Raw genomic sequence first — 17264 nt, 5'->3', positions numbered from 1 at the left:
GCGAGACTACAAAATGGCGGCGCCCTGTCAACGAATGTAAACAAACCGCGCGATTGCATAAACGCTTATCTATGGCATGGAACACCAAAATCCGATAAATAATTTTAAAAAATGTGTTTCTCCGGAAGAAAACCGGAGGTTTTCAGGATTTTTTAGAAATATCCGGATTTCCGGATATATCCGGAAGACTTTCATCTCTGTTAATAACATAATTCATCATTCAGTATAAAATAACAGTTTCTTTTAACATGTTCTATTAAATACATCAAAGTTACTTTATGAATTTTGTAAACATTTTATGGACAAATATCACAAAATCTGACATTATATTAAATGCTGAGAAAAGTTCTTACTTCATTCAAAACATTTTCAATAACATTATGAGAGATTAGGATCTCTACTATCACCAAAATTATAAAGTTTCAACTCCCGAACTCCTTTTGTGCACAAATTTCAACTTGATTTTTTGTGTAGTTTTTGGTTTTGATTAAATTTTCTTTTGAAAAAAGTAGCTTCTATACTATACTTACTTTCTTTCTACTTATATACTTCAGCAAAGATAGATTAGAGACCTAATACATTCTTTGATTTGCAACTTCTGCTGCAACAGACTAGCTTTGCTGAATTCATAGCTTATCCTTTTAGTTTATTAGTAGTGAGTAAGGGACTATATGTCAAAACCAAACAATGGGAATTACTTCTTGAATTATTTTGTAAAAATAACATCAAATTCAGCCCATGCTGTGATAATAAATCAGTTTATTTCTTCAATACACATTTGCTATAGCTACATTCACTTGTAGGTCTAACTTCAAATACAACATTTCAACATAAATTTTGAGATTAACAGTACCTATGCTTAAATTATTTAGCTTTGATCGATAAACAAACATATAATTCACTGAGTAGAATAGCAGAATAGATGCAATAACCCTCTTCCCACTGAACTGACTTTACTTGTTGATTACTCAATAAATGCTCATTCATTGACTGACACTGAACTCTTGTTTAGTACTGATTAACTGATTACTTGTACTTATGTCATACCATTGTTGCTACATATTCCATGACGATTCTTGATTCTTAACTTTCATGGACTTTCTTGATCTTAACCATGTACCTTCAAGCAACATTGTAAATTAAAACATTGAAAATATAGCTCACAATGCTGCCCCCTTCTTGGAACAATTCTAATACATGAATAAAACAGTACACTGAACTGTCCATTCACCGGATAATTTAGGTGATTTTCTTTTTCAAGGGTTATGATATACAGTTGGGATGGCCTCTTGTCCTTTGCTGTCTTGTCACTGGAGGGGTTCTCCTTTGGTAAGTGGTCAAGCAAATCCACTGGTGGCTCTATCATTGGTTATTCACTTAAAGTGGTTTCAACAGGAATCCTGGGCTTTTCCACAGGCAACTTATTCTCTGAAATTACATAGTTAGCTGTTTAGTCACAGACTTATTTCCAAAGATGACCATAGTGAATTGACCTTTGACTTGGACTGTCTGTCCTTACATCACTGATTCTTTTCAGCAAAACAAATAGCCCTTCTCAACACCTGCTTAACTGTGGAGTTTGTCATTTTTTTGTGACTTGGATTTTATAGTTAAACAATGTCACTTCTATGGAATCCAGTCCAGAATTAACATCACAGCAACTTTCATTTTATCACTGGCTGATTTAAGTCTTTCCTGGGTAGTCTGGTGTGGCATCTTTGTTCTTCAGAATCACAAGAGTTCTTCCAACTACCATTCTCTTAGGACATGGCGGAGTGTTTGATTCCACTCTGCCCCAATTACTAAATGCATATTCATTCTTTCTAAGTTCTGGCACGAGTACTTCACCTCTTAGTGGGAGAATAGCTGCTTTCCTTGTTATCACTGGAAGTTCAATGTTTTGTGATGTAAGTGCCATGTAGTGCACATGGATTTTTTGGTCACAGACTGTGAAGCTATTTGAAGATACCCTAATCTCACACATGCATCTATATATTACATCAGTTCCCAATATTCACTCTTACTCAATGCCAGTTAGCCACACATCATGAAGTATAAAAAAGCTTCTTCTAACTTTCTTACTGGAACTTCATGTTCTCTAATTGTTTGCATCAATCCCTCTTCTTTTTTCGTCATTGCAGGTGTTTTCCCACCTTTCCTTACCAAATAAGGCCAAACTACTGTCACTGTAGAGCCTGTGTTGATCTATATATTACAAGGTTTTACATCAATAAACCTATGGACTTGTGGACTGCTTTCATCAAAATAATAAACTCCTTGTCTTACTTAGGAAAAACGAAGTATTCTCAACTGAAATTCAACCCATAAATCAAGCTAATTCCTGTTTTATGTATGATTACTTCTTTGTTCTTCCTTTGATTCGGTTGGACTTAGAAGACCAATCCTTAGTCTCCTTGGTGTATTAACAGCTGTTGATTCATACAGTCTCAGCTTTAATGGCCATGCTTCCCAAATTTATAGCATTTACCTTTTACCAACATCCTTTGGAAAGAGTTATTCCCTACAAGCTTTTGTCTGCAGTACCTGGCAATATGTCCCTTCAAGTTACACATGAAACATCAATTGTCTTGTGGTTCCTCCATTTTGTGTAAATAGCTGTCTAACTAATATTTTCAATTCTTCTAGAATTATCATCAGGGGAAGTTGATGTTTCAGTACTTTAATAGATTCAAGATCGAGAGCTTTCTTAAACATGTACATCTATTTTGCTGAAACCTAATTTTCATATCCTTGTTTGTTATGGCATCTAAAAGTTGGTCATGTGCCAAAAAATCCATCACTTTAGATGGGGCATCCAGGTAAGATAATTTGGCAAGCTTTCCCAAATCCAGTTCAGCTAAAGGCTCTTATTTCCTCCATAACTGTATTAGAACTTTACTGTGGCTACTTTCTTCTGGTGTGTCACTCCAAACCTGTTGGATAAGGTAGTAGTCACTAATGTTTGACAGTTGTTATGGCTCTCAATTTAAAGATTAAATAAGTCATCAAAGCTGACACTTTTAACTGGGCAACAAGATGAGTAATTTGTTATTCACTGTTCACTGTTGAACTGGCCAGCTAAATTCTGAAACTGGATTTGGTAGTGACATGGCTTGAGTAGTCCAGGAGAGTTCTGCAGTAAAATGGCATAACAGTAGTGTTGACCAAATACATTCTCCTAACCAATATTTTATGGTAAAGGGTGTTTTAGGTTGGAATTTTTAGGCAGCTGCAGAAAGAGGTGTTGATGGTTTAATCTTTGCATTTACCAATTTCTATTACAGACGTTTTATTTAGGCTTATCTAAGGCCTTCAGAAAGTTGACGACTACATGTTTCGATGTTACAACATCATCCTCAGGAGTGGATGTTGAAACATGTAGATTCGTCAACTTTTTGAAAGCCATAGATAGGCCTAAATAAAATGTTTTTAATTGTGTACCAGTTTAACGTTGAATATTATTTACGATTTTATTTAGCTTTGTTTAATAAACAAACAATTAACTCACTGAGTAACTGAATAGCAGAATAGATGCAATAACTACCAATATTAACATTGTATAATTTTTCTGATATTGAACTGAATTACTCATTGATTACTCCTTAAGTACGTGTCAACTGCTCATTCATCACTGGCTATTCAAATTTGTACAATACCCTTGTATCTACGTACTACAAGAAGATTCTCAACTCTTAATTTTCATGAACTTTCTCAATATCAATGTCATGCATCTTCTGGCAAATATCTAAATTAAAACATTGAGAATATAGCTTACAACAATACCAAAAAACTTTGTACCTATGAATATTACTTATAAGATACAGACAGAAAGGTGAAGGTGATAATAAAACAACATATGGTAATAAATAACAAGAACAGATGGAAAGTTCAGATATTGACAGAGGACAAATCACCATAATTTAAGACATTGGATATGTGACTAATTTTAAAGATTGTTTTTCATACAAAACTATGAAGGAATTATTATTACAAAGTGTTGAGGTGGTCCATTTAACACATTTTATGTATAAACATTTTTAGGAACACTTTATTAAAACAAAAAACCTAATCTGATGTCTTACATATACACCTACTTGTGTGTGTTTTTAGTTGCTTAAACAAATCTTTAATTTTTTTCTCACAAAAACGTATCTAGCATTCTCTGTACTATTTTCATGCAAAATTATACAAAAACAAACATTCAAATTTTTTAAAACGTACCTCTAACAGTTTTTCTAGTTTCCTCACATGTTTTTCTTTTCGCCTTTCCTTTTCTTTTGAGCCTGTAGCAGACACCTCACTTAATTTTGTATCAGAAGAGTCAGAATTTGTATCTACAATTCTAGATATTTCCTGTACCCTGGTATGGGAAGGATTCTGGATGTTGCCATGGGAACTAGATGAGAGTTGTTGTTCATCTTGTTTCTTTACAGATTTTTTGAATTTGTAAGCCTTTAGCTCCTCAAACACTTCTTTTATCCTTACAAAAACATCTTTTTTGTCAGTTTGAATCTTCTTAGTTTGTAAGACAATAAAGTTTAGAAATTCAGAAGACTGCAAGTAGTCTGTCCTAACATGTTTAGTGAGATGCTTCAGATTTTGTAAGATCTGTAACTCTTTACTTTCATTCATGAAGGGAGTACAGGCTGCAATGAACTAGTAAAAACAAAAGAAAATAGCATCAAATGAACAATTATCAACAGAATTCAATGTACAATTACAAATTTTCTCTAAACTATTTTAAGTATATCTATCCACAATAACAAAACAAAGGAGACAATGAAGATGTGAAGAATTGTGCTTGAAAATTAAAATACAAAGACAGAATTTGTATTTGTTTCTATAGTGATATACCAATAAGTTATAATGAATCATTGAACTGATATATACTGTAACATAGATTATTTATATAAATAAGGTCATAACCAAGTGAGGGAGTAGAATGACCACCCCAATACTCTACAAAAGACCCAAAAGTCCCAATTTCTGGTTATTTTTTAAAATAAACACTCAACTTTGAAGAAAGTTAGTTGAATCCTTTGTACAGAAGAAAACTTTCACATTTATTTTTGAATAAAATGACCCCTCCAACCCTGTAGTGCTGGCTATGCCCCTGCATAAATATAGATAAATCAGTAATATCACTATTTGTACTTATGATAGAATTAAGAAAAATATAAGATGTTCAAATATAGGTTGATATTTATTCATAAAAATATGTTGTTTCGTGTACTTATTCAATAAAACCAGTGCTCACTCTACCCTTATTTTGGACTTTTATGATAAGAGAATTCAAGAAAATGATTAAAATAATAACAGGCAACTTATTTCTATTGGCCAGAACTTACTTTAAAATTGAAATTTACATAATTCTTCCATAACCAAATATGTAGTGCAATCACTGAGGAAGTTATCATAATTTTTTAAATAGTTACTCATGTTTACAATATTGTAATTAAACAAATTTTTTGATAGGAGCCAGTGGTTCTACAAATAGTTCAGCAGTTATAAAACACATTATTACCAAATGGCTTAAAGATGAGGTCTTTGCTATCTTTATATCAGTAACATATTAAAATTTAGGGTAAAATAATGATCTAATATCTAGTCTAGTTTCTGTAACAAATGTTCATATGATAGTATTCCAACAATTTTAGATATATGTAACATGAATTTTATATCTTGTAACTACTTTTTAAAAACTGAGAAAAAGTGTCATGAAGTTACATAAAGAAATGTCTTATCACAGCAATACTTGTATGGATTTTAAATCATTTTTAACTCACCATATTGTAACCTAAATTAAATTAGGTATGTGAATAATAGTATGCCATTTACATGACTGGCCATTATTACTACTGAATTCTCTTACAGTTCAGCAGTAATATTTGAGGAATACAGGAGCACTGAATATTAAAGATGAGTTTTTTGTTCCAAGGGTTGTTACAATTTTATCCTACAATTAAGACACTTGCTTTTTTTGTATAAATATATAATACATAAACTATATAAAAATACAACTTGCAACACAAAAATTTTTTTGAAACAACACGAGTTTAGAGAAAATGTATAAAAGAACACTGATTACAAAACTGTGTTTTCTATTTATGCTTCTCTATAATAAGCAGTTAAGAAGTAAAATACTTATGAAATTCTGTATACTATACTATTTCAGATAACATTGGTAATAATAATAAAATTTAATACATTTTTGAAATGTGTATTATAAATCAGCAAATGAAAAAACTAAAACAAAATTTGAAGGTGATAAAATGAGCTTTAGCACCATAAAAATGTTTTGATTTAATTTTTTTTTACATGGCAACATTTTAAACAAACTTTCTGTTTTCAATCCACAAACAAGCATATATTAGTTTGTCATTACCAACAAGCTTGTTCCTGATTCGAACAAGAACATTTGTTCAACACATCACCAAGAATATAAAACAAAAGATTTTTAAGGTGATTTATCCCCAAAGTCTAAATTTTTACTATTACCCTGTCTAGTTTCAAAAGACCTTCAACTTTTAGTTATTACATGAACTTTTGGGCCATAGCATATCTTTAAATTATCCTTGGAACATAATTTGGTATTATTAACAACAAACCAATAACTACACAAATTCCCACAAAATATCCTAACAATAGCTATTATTGTAATTATTACATGCACACTTTTCATTGTCAAATGTTAATTTAATCTGTATTTAAAAAAAAATATATTTCTCTATTACTTTAAAGACAGTTATATTGTTACTTTCAAAAAGAACAACAGAGAGAAATTATTTTGTGGTACCATAAAACACACCTTAAATGTAATTCATTTTTAATGAAAAAAAAGACTACTTTTTCATATGCCAGTCAAAATAGCATGCTGATAAAACAACATATTTTGCTGAGAAGCTGATTTCTTACATTATCATATGTACAAATGCAATGCAAAAGTGTATTAGGGTCAAGAAATTATTAGTCTATTATTACTATTATTTTATGCACCAACATAAAATACACATACAAATTTGGAAAGAGTTGTCTGAATCAGGCTTTTACTTATCCTAGGCAATCAGGCAACCATCATCTCTATATTTTGGAAGCCACCTTTATTAAAACACATAAACCTGTCCTTTGCCACCAAAAAAGAATTCCTATACAATCTACACATCCTTCAGTAGGTCTCTGACATTTCCTGATTGGCTTAAGGACATGCCAATCAGTGATTGCCTTACCAGCCTATGTTGATTTGACTCATTTTATAAGCTGTGCTATTTCCTATAGATCATTTTCCAGATGGTTCTGCTATGGTTAGTGTCTCTGGAAAAGCTTCACCAGATATTTCCTTTGCAACATCTCAACCAACAATTGGTCCAGTTATCAATGCTATTTTCAAGTTTTTAACAACTCGACTTTCAAGATCTACATATCTACATGTGCTGATGTTTCCATTTACCAATGTTATATCTTAAGATCTGTGCAAGAACTCAGCTAACATATGTTTCCGCATATAAAAGCTATCTTCAAGTTTTGTACACCAAAAATACTTTTCAAGCAACCATTAATGTTGAACATGGGTTTTTACAGAAATATCACAATACTGGTTTACTTTATTTTTAGCCAGTAGTATAATTTCCTGCTGAAAATATTCATTTTAACTTCTTAATTTCCTATCATGGATAAAAGGTATTTTAAATAATTTTACTTAGAGCTTACCTTTTCAAGACATTTGTTGTTAGTGTCCAATTCTTCCACATTTTTCTTACTGTTGGCTTTCTCTTTGGATACTTCTTTTTTTATAAGCAGTTTTGGCTGGGCAGGTAAAGTAGAATCATACTGTTAAAATAAACTTGATTTTCAAGCTGAACCTTCATAAAGAGTTTAACCTATTATTCTCTATAGATATTAATTTTTGAAGAAAAACTAAAATTACATTATTAGGAACAAATTAATATTCAACACCTAGTTAAGGAAAATACATGCAACCCAATAAAAAGTTTACAGTTTCCATAAATTACAAGAACCCAAGATACATTTATGGTAAGTCTTCGAAAAATGGACATTTTCACACATACAGATATATATCAACATATATATAAATAAATGTCAATATGTCTGTGTGTGTGTCTGTTCTTTAAACTTCTACATTTCTTGATCAATTGGCACCAAACTTAACAAGGTGATACAGGATGACATGAGGAAGGTCATAGTGGGGGGGGGGGGGGGCATTTGTTACAAACGAGTTTTTATTTCACCCATCCAATGGTTGGGTACTCCAGCTAGTACACAAATAATTATCTACGAATGTAGGGGGAACAAAAAAGACACAGCAGTGGGTGAAGACAATACATGCATTCTAAACAAGATTTCTGGTTTGATCAATACAAAAGACACTGAGGTAAAGATTAAGGACAGCAGGATTTGCTTAAAGCTAGAAGTAAAGGCCATTTTTTCATTCCTTTTTAATTTATTCATATGTTTTTCTTTTGCCTGTGCTTTCTTTTTAATATTTTACTTAAGTATATCCCAAAATGTCTTTTGACCAATATGTGTTCCTCTTTTTTCTTCTTCTAAATATATAAAAAAAGTTGATATAGAACTTTATAGTTTTTGTCCAATGATAATTTATTCTTTGAATAATTTGAGTGTTTGGTTCTCATTCTTTTTAGCTTATGAATTTTCAACCCTATCTAAAGATTGTAAACAGAGTTGTTGAAGTTAGTCAACAAAAATATAAAACAATAAAAGTTACTGAATAATATCAAAAAATGTTTAAATACTTTTATCAGTACAAAATCATCAATTTGGCATTTATATTTATGTATCATACTTAAAACATTAGTTTAAATATTTGATTGGAATAGTGAAAGTTGTAATAATTGTTAAAGATAAAATCAATAATTTATGACTAAGTGTGATATTTCAGTGTAGTAAGAAATAATAAAATAATTCTCTATGTAAGAGTATAAGTAAATAATAAAACATTTAACACTAATAAGATATACATATTTGCCAACATCATGAAATGAATGCCAAACATTCTCACACAGAGGATAACTTTCACACACTTCATTTGACTGTGAAGTATCTACATTGAATTTATGGACAAAATAAATGCTTAACTGGTTAAAAAACACAAATTACTTTTTTATGAAAGTTATACCCAATAAATTTTTGATATGTATATAAATAATGTTGTAAATTCACTGCACATCCTAGAACCTCAAAAATGAGTAAAATCAATAAGCTACTTTACTTTGTATTCTGAAGATAATACAAGATGACACAAGTTTACAAAATAGAAAATAAAGGCTAGATTCCAGTTATGGCAGTTTATTTTTCTAACAGAGTACATGGCTTGTGGAATCAGATACCTTTGACAGTACTGGAGGCCATCACTTTAAAAAGTTTAAGAGGGGGGAGATTAACATGTTCCTAAACTGAAAATGTATTTCTGATAGCTACTTACCTCTGATCACTGTCCTCTGTAGGCACAATTTTTTTGCTTGGCAAGAGCCTTGCTACTCCCATTTATTACAGCATACTAACTTGCAAATGATCATGCAACAACCCTCCACCAATAGAAGTGCAACACTACATCTATCATAACTAGACGCCTCTCTAATCATGCACATGTTAATGATTGGTCAAAACTAACCAAACCAAATCACCCCGGAAGAGGGAGGACAGGTGGGAAATGTGACAGGAGATAAGTATCTATTGGAAATACATCTTCATTTTTGGAAAATGTTAACTTATGATATGATATCTTACTCCTTCTCACAAAAAGCTAGAATCCCAGACTGAACTGGTGAAGGGCCGGTGAGAAAATGATCCTGTTTAGGAAGTGCCTAAAGGAAGACCACAAGGTGTGAGAATAATTAAAAACAACACACCAGTGGAAGACCACACCATTTCTGAGCCATGTATACTCTTTGCCTTTTAGAAATGTGTTGCCAAAATGTAAATGGTGGGAATTTGAAGGGGTCCCAAAAAAAAATACAAAAATAATGGGACCTCCTAGTGTAGTGGCTAGGGTGCAACAGACCATAAATGGGAGTTTGACCTAAACCAACACCTGATAGCATTTGGAATGGTACATAAGGTCCATGGTGGGAAGAGGGTCATCTACCTTTCATCTAAAAAATGGGTACTGGCAGGGAAGAGGAACTCCTATACCAAAAACCCATCTCTGCATGTGTGCACCTCCAACACCAGATTCACCAAGAACTGACATCCAGCAGATTGTAGGAAAGAGAAGAGCACAGGTGGGTATTCATCTCCAGTCCAAAATCTGGCAACATTGGGAAGTTATAATTTTCCTATACAAAAATGTATTTCCAATAGGTACTTCCCTCTTCTCACAAGATTAGCATTTCTTGTTTTGTGCTGCCCTTTATATGCAAACTTTTTTCTTTACACATGCCACAAGCCTTCTACATCCCTCTGTTGGAATCCAAAGTTCTAGCATGTCTCTCATGCAAATCATAATGCATCAAATCTCCACCAATAGGATAGCACTACTATCATGTGATGCACGTGACTCCCTCTATGCACCACTACCGAACTATCACTTCTCATTTGGCAATGCTCAAATGTAGACATCTTTCTTTAGACCACTGATTAATCCTAGAAGTAGTTTAACTTTATTTAACTTAGTTCAACTTCATTTCATTTCTCTTTTATTTGAGAGCTTTTGATTTACCTGTGTTTGCTATGCATTTTTAGCTTCTTTAGTATCTAGCATGAATTCTGAAGTTGCTGTTATCACTTTGGGTGTATATCACTCATCTGTTACTGCACTTTCAGCCACAAGTGCGGGCGACCCGTTGGGGGATTTCTCGGCCTTTGTTCGTCGGGAGATGGAGCATTATATGGAATGGTCGTTGTCTCCTTCTTCTTCCTGTACTTTTCGAGCCTTGTACAGGTGCAGGCTGACAAAATTTTGATTTTCTTTCACACCCCGGAGTTCACTGTGCCTTCCCACACCTTCCTGAGGATTCTGTTCAGCACTTGTTGGCTTTATCAGAGGTTATATCTCAGGTGTGTGATGCTTTATCTTTTGCCATAGTTATTTTGACCCACGTCCTTCCTTATTGCTTGTTTCTACCTCTCTACCTTGCTTTTACCCCCATCTCCTTATGTTTGGTTTTACACTGTGTTTTGTCGCCTCGTTGAGTGATAGCACTGGTATGCCTAGTTCCCTGTGGGCTTCGGATCAGTCCGCCCCTTGTGACTTTCATGGCAAGCTCCCAAATTTGGACCATCAGTTGTGGGTTCAGTTTTACACCAGATCCACCAAGAACTGAAATCCAGCAGACAGTAGAAAGTGGGACTGCAAATTTGGGGTTGCATCTCCAGTCCAAAACTTGGCAGCCTTGGGAATTTATCATCCAGGTCACACTAGGAGGAGGGTACCAGTGAAACACATGTGAGGACTTATTTGGCTGATTCATCTCCAACCAGCATCCAATCCATGAGAACCAACATCTGGAGAACAGTGGGAAGGAGGGTTTCTCAGCCAGAGAGGCAAACTGCAATATATATATGGCAGAGTTCTTCATCCAAAACCTGGCAGCATCTGGAATTGTACATCAAGTCCACAGTAGGAAGGGCATCACACCACTGATGCCTGCAGAATGCCACCACCACACTACTCTCAAACTGAGTGGAACTGTGCACACCCAAGAGGACAGGCCTCCATGGTCGACCATCCCAGCAGCTAGGACTCTCATGTTCCACTAAAAGAAGGGGAGGGGAAGTGCGTTGGAGAGTCCGGAGGATTGCAGCACCAGAGACAATGCAATAGGTGACCGCAATACCTTATTTTGAAAAGCAGAATGATCAAGTTTACAGAGTACATTGCCCAACACCTGGCAACATATGGAATTGTACATCATGTCCAGAGTAGGAAGAGCCTCAAATACCATGGATAATCGGAGATGGGTAGTAATCTCTGTCTGCTTTACTCATATTAGTACAGGACTATACAATCCGGGACAAACATATTTATTAAGCAAAACACTAAAAGGTATACCTACGAGCGGTCCTGCAGAATATCCCATCTCAAATGGTGAGCATAATATGACTTAGACAAGTATTATAATATTGTATTTTGAAAGCATATAGAATATGTTGAAGGAGTCAATCAACCAACACGTGGCAGCATATGGAATGGTACATAAGGTCTGCGGTAGGAAGAAGCTCAATGTCACAGTCATCTAGCATGCTCACATGTTATACAGTGTAGATTTAAAGAGTAAGTATACCTGATCAGGCAACACTAGCTACAGAGTGGGATCCAAATATGTGTTAAAGGCTCCTGCAAAGAAAAAAGAACCAAGTACTTACCACCACAGACAAACAGTTACAGCACTGATGATGTCTCCCAAGGGAAGGTGGAAATGTGCAGCATGGGACATGGTAAGGTGATGGATCTGATGGGAAGAAATCATGAAAAAGGTGAAAATTGTCAGGAAAAAAGGAAAGAAAATGCCAAGTGATCTCAATACAGAAGGGTAATAGGAAAAGGGTCATGGGAAGAATAAAGATTTCATGGAAGAAACAAACAGACTCAGGAAGCACAGAAGGGAGCAATACATGTCATACCTGTGGAAAGTCCTGACTGAGTAAAGGAAGTGGGCGGGATCAGAAAAGTAATAAAGGTGGGAATGGGAGTGTGAAACAACAGGGAAGATGAATGGAAGTAGAGAACCAGACTTACTGAAATGACTTGCAGAACCCATGGATCAACCCCCAAGGACCTCCAAAAATGAAGTAGTCTGGCCCCACCACCCCTGACCATAGAAGGGTGGTCAGAATAAGACAAATACAGGAAAATGTAATTGAATAATTGGGGTCTGATCCCCACAAAGGGAGAAGCAACACCAAACAAGGGAAGTTGAAATGGTGATAATCAAAAACATGATCATCCCATCCATAGTAACTGGGGGAGGGGCATATTCAGGAAGGGAAAAACGTCTATCCAAATCCAAAACTTCACAATCACTGAAAACCTTGTGAGGATAATCATCACAATGTTCTGATTGTTGCATGAAACTGGTCAACTCTAGATGGACCAGAGTTGTCACTTCATGGGCCGAGTATTGTTGTTTCGACCCATTGGACATCGTTAGTAATTCCACTGCTGCAGTAAGAGTAGTCATTCCATAACCACCCAAAACTGTGAATGTATAACCCACAAACTTGAAAGAGAAGATAAAATAAATCGTAACTTTACAAGAAACAAGACAAAAATGTAGAATAACAAATTAACTGAAGTAGAAATTCATGAAAATAAAGGCACATGGATATGTTAAGTAAACCATGAGCGAAAAACAAACCTAACCAGTAGGACTGCCAATCAAGAAGTGATTAACATGTGCATGATTAGAGAGAGCACTAGTTACAATACAGGTAGTGTCACACTCCTATTGGTGGTAGCTTGCTGCATGATCCTACTGCATGTTTGTATGCAGTAACAAGTGGGAGTAGCAAGGCTAGTGGTGAGAGAAAAGTTGCACTAATAGAAGGCAGTACAAGTCGAGAAAGCCTTTTGTAAAAGGAGGTAAGGTCGGAATTGATGATTTATTGGGTGGGTTTAAATTTCTACTTTTCTCAATAATGAGTATACAAAAAGTCTTGAAAGACCAAAGTCTAAATGAACCCTTATTGTCCACAAGTTATATAACTTTTCCATAAGAGATACTTATCAGTTAATGTATACCTATTAATTTTCTAATAATAATCCTTATATATTTTTAAAAAATTCACACATTTACAAATCAAACGAAATAAGCTAGTGTTTTTATCCATGAAATTGATAAATCATACTCTTGACAAGGAATATTTCTAAACAAAAAGAGCAAAGAAAAACAACTGCCTCATTAGTCCGTAAGAGATGATTACTGATATGAAACTGCATCCCATCAATCTAAGCTATCTGTAGAGAAACTGGTCATGTAATAACTACATCATCAAAACTTCCCCATCATCATTGATTCAAAATAATTTCTGTGTGAATAGTAAATAACAGAGATAATCATCATGTTTGAGTTATTTGTATACTGTTATGCCATTACAAAATATTTTGTTTCCATGTAAGTAGTACAAGTAGGTTTAGCAAGATATATTTCTATGCTGTATCTAACAAGTTTATTCATTTTTTTGTAAAATTAATAAGTAGTTTAGAAATTGGGAAGTTGGAATATTAATGAATTATATATATGCTGGGTTTTTTTCAGTGTAAATAGTAGAAATAAAGTCTATATAAAAACCTTATCTTTCAATAGACTTTTCTTATTCTTTGAAATGGGAAATAAATAGTGACGCTAACTTTGAATTTGGGAGCCACAATATTACGAAATGCAGGGTCAAATTGTCACGTGACCAGACTTTACATAAGAATAGCCTAGCCCTAGATTAGAGAGATAGGTTTCCGTATCGATGGAAACTCCCTAGGCGTTAATACTATCTTGCCCCAAGTAGCATAATACCATTCCGTAAACTGTACAATTGCAATATTATCATTAACAAAAACATATTGTCAAATGGCAATACAACATTAACAATAAATCGAATAATACGAGTAATATCTAGGCCAAATATCAGTTTAGGTAATCTTTTTTTTATACAATTTGTCACTTACCGTTGTACTAACAGTAATAGTAATACAACGCCGTTATACAATGTGTGAAGTTAAAATGTGTTTGAAGAAAGAATAAAGGTCCGATATTTGGGATAGAGACTACAGTATTAATAAGGTAACACTAAGACTAACTTCAAGTCAATTTAATCTAATTGTTTTTGAAAACAATTTAAATTTTGAACAAAAAATTTACAATCGCTTTGTTATTTTAATTTAATCATTTAAGAAATACAACAGATTTACTTGAATAATTCGTTCTTCTTCGGAATCGCTATCAAGAACAATAACAGGAACTTTTGCTTTGTTGTAAGATACCGCCATCTTGACCACAAAAAGGTTATTGCCATCTAACGGTAGAAAAACAATTATTAATATAAATATAAATTTTATGAAAAAGCAACAACAACAATAAGACAAAAAAACATGTACTTCATATCAGTATAAAAATTAAATTTTATATTAAACTTTTTACCAAGCATATAATGTAAAATATTGAATGATTTGTGTATGCCATGAAAAAACATGGAGTAATCTAATAATAATAATGAAATAAAAATAAGATGAAAAAAGCGAATGGGCTTATTTTATTTTATAATTTTCTGTAATTATTTTACTTATTTATTTCACACTAAGTATTTCTATGTATATTCTTGGTACGAGAATAGCCTTTTGGTTAACATGCCCAGACTGTGAATCCAAAAATTCATAGTTTGCATCATGTTAATGTAAAACAATGTCAGAAATTCGTGTGATATGTTAATATGAGTCACATATAAATATGAATGGAAATTGACTAGAATACCAATTATTTCATTAGTAGAAACATATGACTGAGGTTTTTGTACTTTATGACACCACTGTATACTGCGCCACATTAAACAGTTGCACTAATTTAAAAGTGCTTCACAAACGACCAGAGAAACATAACTTTACAATTGCTCAATACTAGACCAAGTCATGCTTATTAAAGATGTCAGAAAAACACGTTGGTTCATAAAGTCTTAATATAAAACGATAAAAACCTGATAACCCAAGCGCTAGTTTGCCACTGAAGAAAGAAGGTCCACTTTTCGAAAGCTCTCAGGTTATAGGGTTTTTATCGTTTCATTGGCTGTAGGGCGATTAATAACTGCATGGCATGTTTTTTGTTTGTCAGAATTTTGCGAAAAGCTACTCGCGAGTTATCTATGCTAGCCGTTCCTAATTTAGATGCCATAAACTAGAGAGAAGGCAGCTAGTCAACATCGCCAACTGCCATTTATTGAGTTACCCTTTCTTAAGGAAAAATTGAATTGAGCGTCACATTATAACATTATAAGATTGCGAGCCGAGTGCCCTAACCACCTGGCCATGCCGGGCCCATAAAAGTTCTAGTGAGTTCAAAGATAAAATACTCAAAAATAGGAATTAATAAGCAATGTCACGGAAGTAATTAGTCATACTTATCATAGGCAAAAACCAAGCAGCTGTTTTTTTTAAACTATTTGACAATAGCGTAACCTCTAATTAATTTTTGGTTATATAAATTCGGGTAACAAAAAGGTCACGAAAAATGAGCGAACTTTATTTATTTTAATTTAAAAAACGAATGGTAATTCATTATAGAAGCAACTGAAGTTACTGTTCAGCTTAAAATTTCTTACGTAAAACTAAATTACAATAGTACATACGACTGGTCCCTCCTTCAAAATTTTGAATTTTGTTTTTAAAATTATTAGAAATTACAAGTAATACAATTTGGGCTTTAAAGACATTTTGACTTATCTTGAGACTTCCGATTTTCCTATTATAAAATCAATAAGTAAGCATTGTAGACTGGCGATGTCAAGGCCTTATAATGTTGATGAACAGATAATCTGTGTGACAAGAAAGAAATATAGCTCATGTTTAATCTTATTATACTTCAACAACAACAACAACAAAAAAAGATTAAGTAATTATGCTACTTATAGATATCATTCATTATTTTACACTAGCTAAATGTGCGGTTTTTTGTTTTTCAATCGTGAGTTTAAACAATGTACATTATATGTCAATCTTAGAAAAGGAATCATCAAATTTCTAGGATAAAACCAATAAAACATGTAGATTACACTTACAACTGATCCCAATAATATAAATGGAATATTTCATCCCTCTTTTTTTTTGATAAATAAATTGGAAGCATTCAATTATTTGGAGTAAAAATTGCGAATAGAGATAAAAATTAAAACTTTAAATTTAAAATTAATCAGCCCTTTGGTTTCACTTTTTCAACTCTCAAAAATAACTGAATTTAACGGAAAATTACAGAACCAAGTTCTTGCTTTTTAAGTTTAAACTTTACAAGTATTATGCTCTTAAGAATCTTGCTAAAAATCCAGAGCTCGATTCCCCACTGTGGACATAGCAGGTAGAACTTTACTGATACAAGTTCTTTCTTAAATAAAACTGGTTTATTCTCTTTGAATACAACTTTGCAATACACTTAATTTCAACAGTCGCTCTATAACAAACGCTATAATTCACAACGAACTTCTCACGTGCTCAACAATATTCTCTCTGACTACAGTTCAATTACTCATTCACTGTCCCGTCACGTTGTGACCGTCTTATATATACAAGGCTAACACATATCTAGTAAACG

The 17264-nt window shown here is 33.4% G+C and overlaps 1 protein-coding gene across 1 annotated transcript in view; it reads right to left on the bottom strand.

The window, feature by feature from the left end:
• LOC106477272 (death domain-associated protein 6-like) overlaps positions 1-17264 on the bottom strand; it is a 46305-nt gene that overhangs the window by 25294 nt on the left and 3747 nt on the right. The window contains exons 2-4 of the mRNA XM_013937864.2: positions 14882-14985; positions 7708-7827; positions 4222-4656 (exon numbers count right to left, since the gene is read on the bottom strand). Coding sequence (XP_013793318.1) covers positions 4222-4656; positions 7708-7827; positions 14882-14985 — 659 coding nt within the window. The remainder of the gene's footprint in view (positions 1-4221; positions 4657-7707; positions 7828-14881; positions 14986-17264) is intronic.

The sequence above is a fragment of the Limulus polyphemus genome, unplaced genomic scaffold (genome assembly GCF_000517525.1).
Source record: "Limulus polyphemus unplaced genomic scaffold, Limulus_polyphemus-2.1.2 Scaffold164, whole genome shotgun sequence".
Classification (NCBI taxonomy): domain Eukaryota; kingdom Metazoa; phylum Arthropoda; class Merostomata; order Xiphosura; family Limulidae; genus Limulus; species Limulus polyphemus.
The sequence above is the reverse complement of the archived record's forward strand: the minus strand, read 5'-3'. Positions and strand labels throughout refer to the sequence as shown.